Below are 7815 nucleotides of genomic sequence, written 5' to 3'. Positions count from 1 at the left end.
GCAGCTTCACCTGCCAGTGTCTGCCTGGCTTCAAGTTCAAACCTGAGGACCCGAAGCTCTGCACAGGTAGAGGCCCCGGGAAGACGCTGTGAGGCTGGACGGGAGCTGGGGATGGAGCCGAGGCAGGTCCTGCAAAGCAGCCGAGGAGGAGGGAGAAGATCCGCAGGTTCCCACAAGGTCAAGGACCTGCTAAGCCCCTGCCTAAGGATTCACCTCCCAGGAAGGTCCCGCCACAGCAGGGAGGCGGCAGGGCCTCTGGGGCTTGGAGTGCCCTTGTGGGCCCCCAGACCTCACCCCTTCCTCGTCTGTCACGTGTGAGTGGAAGAAGGTGTCACTTCCAGTTCTGAGAAGGGGAACCTCCGCCATGACCAGGGAGGGAGCAGATGAGAGGTTTTAGTTTTTAGTCATGGAATTCCGGCTCCCATGACTCAGTTTCCCTTTTGCTTTCACCTCCTATAAATTGGGGACCATGGTCCCTGCTGTGCCCTTCTGGTAGGAAGACCATCATAAGATGCTTTGAAGGTGAAGCTGAAGGTCACCAGGTGGCGACACGTGCAATAATGGTCTCCAGTCCGGGGCAATGAAAAGACAGGGAAGTGGGTGCAGTGAGTGGAGGGCAGGCCTGGGCTGGTCAGGGACAGGGTTTGACCCTCTGGCTTTGTCCTCAGATGTGAATGAATGCACCTCCGGACAAAACCCATGCCACAGCTCCACCCACTGCCTCAACAACGTGGGCAGCTATCAGTGCCGCTGCCGCCTGGGCTGGCAACCGATTCCGGGGTCCCCCAATGGCCCAAACAATACCATCTGTGAAGGTCGAGAGCTCAGATCCCACATTCCCAGAGACCCACAAACATCTAACCACATGTTCAACGGCACCCCACGAACCAAGCGGAACGAACGCTGGAGGCGCCCGGCTGTGCCAGGCGCTCGTTCTTCTGAGGCTAGATGAGAAAAGAGCAGGGCTCCCCGGGAAGGAGCTGGGGTACTGAGGGGGGAGGCTCAGGGGGACCCCAGGCAACAGCTGATGACTCACTGGGAGGAAGACGTTTCACCATATTCGTAACCTGCACGTCTGCACGGGGCACACCTGCTGTGCCCAGGCCTCTCCACACTTCCATAACCCAGCGTCCGCCACTCCAAGGGGGGCACTAATGCCGGGAAGAACGAGCTGGGGGCACAGAGAGGAGACAGGACCCTCTCTGGGCTCAGACAGGGCCTGACCCCCTTCTTCCTGTCCTCAGATGTGGACGAGTGCAGCTCCGGTCTGCATCAGTGTGACAGTTCCACCGTCTGCTTCAACACCGTGGGTTCGTACACCTGCCGCTGCTGCCCAGGCTGGGAGCCCAAACACGGAATCCCGAATAACCAAAAGGACACTGTCTGTAAAGGTACGACCTGACCCTAGAAGCTCCCCAACCCCCAACACACACAGACACTCTCCCGCCTAATGAGCCGCTTGTCTTGTTCCCTGCAGAGATGAATTTCCCCACCTGGACCCTGCCCCCTGGAGTCCACAGCCAGGTGAGTGGCCCCCGCAGGGACGAGGTGGCAGGAGCTCCATCCACACAGCACCGCATCTGTCTCCTTTTCCTAAGCTTCCCACCCACCGTCCAGGCTCTCTGACCCCCACATCTCCTCTCTCTGCAGACGCTTTCCCAATTCTTCAACAAAGTCCAGGACCTGGACAGAGACTTCAAGACAAGCTCAGCCAATGTCACCATCCAGGTAAGGGCAGGATGCTGGGGGACCCTAGGACAGTGTAGAATCAGCTGGGGGAGGCTTCCATGTGGCCAGAGAGAGTGCCCAACCGAAGCAGGGGCCTCTAGTCAGAGATGTACATGCGCATAAGATACACATACCACATACAGTATGTACACAAACATATGTACACTCGGACACGTGAAGACGCACGCACACACACATACACCAGGTATAATGGCAACAGACTGCAGCACTTAAGAACCTGGAGATGGGCCACAGGAGCTCAAATCCCCCCATTGCCACTTCTTGCTATGTGATCTCAGGCAAGTGAGCCGCCCTCTTTGGGCCACGGTTTCCTCATCTGTTTTTGGGGTTGTGGTGGGTTTTTTTTGTTTTTGTTTGTTTGTGTGTGTGTGTTTTTTTTTTTTGGAGACAAGGTCTGGCTCTGTTGCCCATTCTGGAGGGCTGTGACAAGATCATGGCTCACTGCAGCCTCAATCTCCCTGGCTCAAGTGACCGTCCCACCTCAGCCTCCCAAGTAGCTGGGACCAAAGGCACGCACCACCATGCCTGGCTAATTTATTTATTTATTATTTATTTATTTAATATATTTATAGATGGGGGTCTTTTTTTTTTTTTTTTTTGAGACAGAGTCTTGCTCTGTCGCCCAGGCTGGAGTGCAGTGGCCGGATCTCGGCTCACTGCAAGCTCCGCCTCCCGGGTTTACGCCATTCTCCTGCCTCAGCCTCCTGAGTAGTTGGGACTACAGGCACCCGCCACCTCGCCCGGCTAGTTTTTTGTATTTTTTTTTTAGTAGAGACGGGGTTTCACCGTGTTAGCCAGGATGGTCTCGATTTCCTGACCTCGTGATCCGCCCGTCTCGGCCTCCCAAAGTGCTGGGATTACAGGCTTGAGCCACCGCACCCGGCCAGATGGGGGTCTTGCTATGTTGCCCAGGCTGGTCTCGAACCCCTGGGCTTAAGTGATCCTCCTGCTTCGGCCTCCCAATGTGCTGGGATCACAGGCGTGAGCCACTGTGCGTGGCCTCATCTACAACACAGGCATTAAAATAATGCCTCCTTCATATAGTCAGTGTGAAGGGTAAATAAACTAATAGTGGTAAGACTCAGAGAACAGTGCCTGACACATGATCAGCCTTATAGAAAGGCTTTCCCGGCCAAGCACTGTGGCTCCCGCCTGTAATCCCAGCACTTTGGGAGGCTGAGGCAGGCGGATCACCAAAGGTCAAGAGTTTAAGACCAGCCTGGCCGGCCGGGCGCAGTGGCTCAAGCCTGTAATCCCAGCACTTTGGGAGGCCGAGACGGGCGGATCACGAGGTCAGGAGATCGAGACCATCCTGGCTAACACGGTGAAACCCCGTCTCTACTAAAAAATACAAAAAACTAGCTGGGCGAGGTGGCGGGGGCCTGTAGTCCCAGCTACTCGGGAGGCTGAGGCAGGAGAATGGCGTAAACCCGGGAGGCGGAGCTTGCAGTGAGCTGAGATCCGGCCACTGCACCCCAACCTGGGTGACAAAGCGAGACTCTGTCTCAACCAAAAAAAAAAAAAAAAGACCAGCCTGGCCAACATGGCGAAACCCCATCTCTACCAAAAATACAAAAATTAGCTGGGCGTGGTGGTGTGTACCTGTAATCCCAGCTACTCAGGAGGCTGAGGCAGGAGAATCGCTTAAACCTGGGAGGCGGAAGTTGCAGTGAGCCGAGATTGCGCCACTGCACTCCAGTCAGGGCAACGAGAGTAAGACTTTGTCTTAAAAAAAAAAAAAAAAAAAAAGTTTTCCCATATGTGTTTAGCACCGTAGAAAAATGATGTGAGCCACTTAACATAATTTTAACTTTTCCAGTGGCTAGATTATTTATTTAGTTAGTTAGTTTTAGAGATACGGTCTTGCTTTGTCACCCAGGCTGGAGTGCAGTGGTACAATGACAGCTCACTCCATTCTCAACCTCCTGGGCTCAAGCGATCCTCCCGCCTCAGTCTCCCAAGTATTAAGAGCTGAGGCTACAGGTGTGAGCCACTGTGCCTAATTTTTTTATTTTTTGTAGAGATGAGGGTCTTGCTATGTTGCCCAAGCTGTTCTTGAATTCCTGGATTCAAGTGATCCTCCCACCTCAGCCTCCGAAAGTACTGGAAGTATAGGTGTGCACCACTGTGCCTGTTGTCCAATAACTACACTTTATAAAGTAAAAATAAAGTTAAATTAAAGTTAAGATTGCAGGCCAAGCATGGTGGCTCAAGTCTGTAATCCCAGCACTTTGGGAGGCTGAGGTGGGCAGATCACCTGAGGTCAGCAGTTCAAGACCAGCCTGGCCAACATGGTGAAACCCCATTTGTAAAATAACAAAAAAATTAGCCGGGCATGGTGGCAGGGACCTGTAGTCCCAGCTACTAGGGCGACTGAGGCAGGAGAATCACTTGAACCCGGGAGTCGGAGGTTGAAATGAGCCAAGATTGTGCCACTGCACTCCAACCTGGGAGACAGAGTGAGACTCAGTCTCAGATAAATAAATAAATAAAGTTAAGATTACATTTAACCTAATAGATCCAATGTATTAACCACTTTAACATGGAATGATTTTTTGTTTTGTTTTGTTTTGTTTTGTTTTGTTTTTGAGACGGAGTTTCGCTCTGTTGCCCAGGCTGGAGTGCAGTGGCACCATCTCGGCTCACTGCAAGCTCCGCCTCCAAGGTTCATGCCATTCTCCCGCCTCAGCCTTCCAAGTAGCTGGGACTACAGGCGCCGCCCACCATGCCTAGCTACTTTTTTGTATTTTTAGTAGAGACGGGGTTTCACCATGTTAGCCAGGATGGTCTCGATCTCCTGACCTCGTGATCTGCCCGCCTCAGCCTCCCCAAGTGCTGGGATTACAGGTGTGAGCCACCGCGCCCAATCAAAGTTATTGTTTTTTTTTGCTTTGTTTTGTTTTGAGACAGAGTTTCGCTCTTGTTGCCCAGGCTGGAGTGCAATGGCATGATCTCACCTCACCGAAACCTCCGCCTCCCGATTCAAGCAAGTCTCCTGCCTCAGCCTCCTGAATAGCTGGAATTACAGGCATGCACTACCATGCCCGGCTAATTTTGTATTTTTAGGAGAGACAGGGTTTCTCCATGTTGGTCAGGTTGGTTTTGAACTCCCGAGCTCAGGTGATCCACCCGCCTTGGCCTCCCAAAGTGCTGGGATTACAGGCGTGAGCCACCAAGCCTGGCCGGGAATTATTTTTTTTAAACCCTGAGATATTTTGTATTCTTTTTCTTAGAATAAGTCTTTGAAATCTGTTGTGTATTTTACACTTCAGAGCAGGTTCAGATGCATTAAAAGTGCCGGACAGAGTTAGAACAGAGCCTGCCGGGGATGGTGGTGGCCACCTGTAATCCCAGCTACTGGGGAGGCAGGAGGATTCCTTGAGCCCAGGAGTGGGAGCCTCCAGTGAGCTAGGATTGCCCCACTGCACTCCAGCCTGGGTGACACAGCAAGAGCCCGTCTTCAAAAATAAAATAAAAGGTTGAGTGCGGTGGCTCACGCCTGTAATTCCAACACTTTGGGAGGCCAACGTGGGCAGATCTCTTGACCCCAGGAGTTCAAGACCAGCCTGGGCAACATTGTGAAATCCATCTCTACAAAACAGTACAAAAATTGCCGGGCGCAGTGGCTCATACCTGTACTTCCAGCACTTTGGGAGGCAGAGGTGGGTCAGGAGTTCAGGAGTTCGAGACCAGCCTGGCCAACATGGTGAAACCCCATCTCTATTAAAAATAAAAAAATTAGCTGGGCATGGTAGTGGACACTTGTAATCCCAGCTACTCAGGAGGCTGAGGCAGGAGAATTGCTTGAACCCAGGAGGCGGAGGTTGCAGTGGTCCAAGATCGTGCCATTACACTCCAGCCTGGGCGACAGGAGTGAAACTCCATCTCCAAAAAAAAAAAAAAATTACAAAAACTAGCCGGGTGTGGTGGCACGCTTCTGTAGTCCCAGCTACTCAGAAAGTTGAAGTGGGAGGATCACTTGAGTCTGGGAGGCGGAGGTTGCAGTGAGCTATGATTATGCCACTGCACTCCAGCCTGGGAGACAGACCGAGACCCTGTCTCAGAAAAAGAAAAAAAAAGAACAGAAAATCAAAACAGAGCCTGGCAGGCAGGCTGTGCCCAACCAGTGTTAAGCACTGTGATTCATACATACATGGAGGCATATACACAATCCGCCACTTGTTTTCTGATTAATGCATGATCTCAGTGATTCCCTTGTGCCTGTGGGTCTCCAGGGTGTCCCCTGGTGGGCGGGGGGTGGTGAGATCCAGGTCCTTCAGGCAACCCCTGTGGTCCCATGCTCCAGCGATTCTGTCACCCGCCACCCCGTAGAACCTCATCAAATTGGTGGACGAACTGATGGAAGCTCCTGGGGACATAGAGGCCCTGGCCCCATCTGTCCGGCACCTCATAGCCACCCAGCTGCTCTCAAACCTTGAAGACATCCTGAGGATCCTGGCCAAGACCCTGCCTGAAGGCCCCTTCACCTACCTTTCCCCTTCGAACACAGGTGAGACCTTGGCCTGCCCTGCCCTAACCCTGGGCCCCACCTGGTACCCGGGGTCCCTAATCACTACTGCCCCTCTCCCCTCAGAGCTGACCCTGATGATCCAGAAGCAGGCGGACAAGAACGTCACTATGGGTCAGAGCAATGCACGCATGAAGCTGAATTGGGCTGTGGCAGCTGGAGCCAAGGACCCAGGTAGCAGTGGCCGTCTGAAACGGGAGCCTGTGGGAAAGAGATGGAGGAGCTGGGATGGGGCCAGGGTGAGGTTCAGAATATGGAACAACTGACCGGGCATGCCTGCAATCCCAGCATTTTGGGAGGCAGAAGTGGGTAGATCGCTTGAGCTCAGAAGTTCAAGACCAGCCTGGGCAACATGGTGAAACCTGGTCTCTACAAAAATTACAAAAATTAGCTGGGTGTGGTGGCCTGTGCCTGTAGTGCCAATTACTCGGGAGGCTGAAGTGAGAGGATCAGTTGAGACCGGGAAGTTAAGGCTGCTATGAGCTATGATCACGCCAAAGCACTCCAGCCTGGGCGACATAGTGAGACCCTGTCTTAAAAAAAAAAAAAAAAAAAAAAAAAAAAAAAAAGCCAGGCGCAGTGGCTCATGCCTGTAGTCCTAGCACTTTGGGAGGCTGAGGCAGGTGGATCACCCGAGGTCAGGAGTTCGAGATCAGCCTGGCCAAAATGGTGAAACCCCATCTCTACTAAAAATACAAAAATTAGCTGGGTGTGGTGGCAGGTGCCTTTCATCCCAGCTACTCGGGAGGCTGAGGCAGAAGAATCGCTTGAACCTGGGGAGTGGAGGTTGCAGTGAGCTGAGATTGCGTCACTGCACTCCAGCCTGGGCGAAAGAGCGAAACTCCATCTCAAAAATAAATAAATAAAGGAACAGCTAGAAACTGACTCATCGGGAGGGGCTCCTGGCGTCATCGTGGAGGGCTGGCTGAGCCTGAGTTGGGCCATCTTGGGAGGGAGGATACAGCATGGGAGGAGGACAATAGGAGTAGGCAGCGAGCGTGTCTGTTCCCCAGGCCCCGCCGTGGCGGGCATCCTCTCCATCCAGAACATGACGACATTGCTGGCCAATGCCTCCTTGAACCTGCATTCCAAGAAGCAAGCTGAGCTGGAGGAGATCTATGAAAGCAACATCCGCGGTGTCCGACTCAGACGCCTGTCGGCCGTCAACTCCGTCTTTCTGAGCCACAACAACACCAAGGAACTCAACTTCCCCATCCTGTTCGCCTTCTCCCACCTTGAGTCCTCCGGTGGGAAGGAGGGAAGAGACCCTCCTGCCAAGGTCTCTGCTCACTCTGCTCCTTCCTCAAAGATAACCCAGGGTCTTTGCATGTGCTGGGCCCCTCCCTGTAAAGCTCTTTCTCCATGTGACTCCATTTTTTTTTTTTTTTTTTTTGGTGAGACGGAGTCTCGCTCTGTCGCCCAGGCTGGAGTGCGGTGGCCGGATCTCAGCTCACTGCAAGCTCTGCCTCCCGGGTTCACGCCATTCTCTGGCCTCAGCCTCCCGAGTAGCTGGGACTACAGGCGCCCGCCACCTCGCC

General features: G+C 53.1%; 1 protein-coding gene across 1 annotated transcript; it reads left to right on the top strand.

Moving 5' to 3' along the window:
* Positions 1 to 5: 5 nt before the first annotated feature.
* Positions 6 to 7641, top strand: LOC112616840 (CD97 antigen-like; the record flags this gene model as incomplete). Its single annotated transcript, XM_025373649.1, has 8 exons — positions 6 to 66; positions 669 to 815; positions 1245 to 1391; positions 1478 to 1524; positions 1651 to 1728; positions 6082 to 6259; positions 6344 to 6451; positions 7291 to 7641. Coding segments are annotated over 8 exons (1117 nt in total), but the record flags the coding sequence as incomplete, so codon positions are not given.
* Positions 7642 to 7815: the final 174 nt, after the last annotated feature.

Source organism: Theropithecus gelada, unplaced genomic scaffold (assembly GCF_003255815.1).
Source record: "Theropithecus gelada isolate Dixy unplaced genomic scaffold, Tgel_1.0 HiC_scaffold_1082, whole genome shotgun sequence".
NCBI lineage: Eukaryota > Metazoa > Chordata > Mammalia > Primates > Cercopithecidae > Theropithecus > Theropithecus gelada.
Note: the sequence above shows the minus strand (reverse complement) of the source record. Positions and strands in the feature narration are given on the sequence as shown.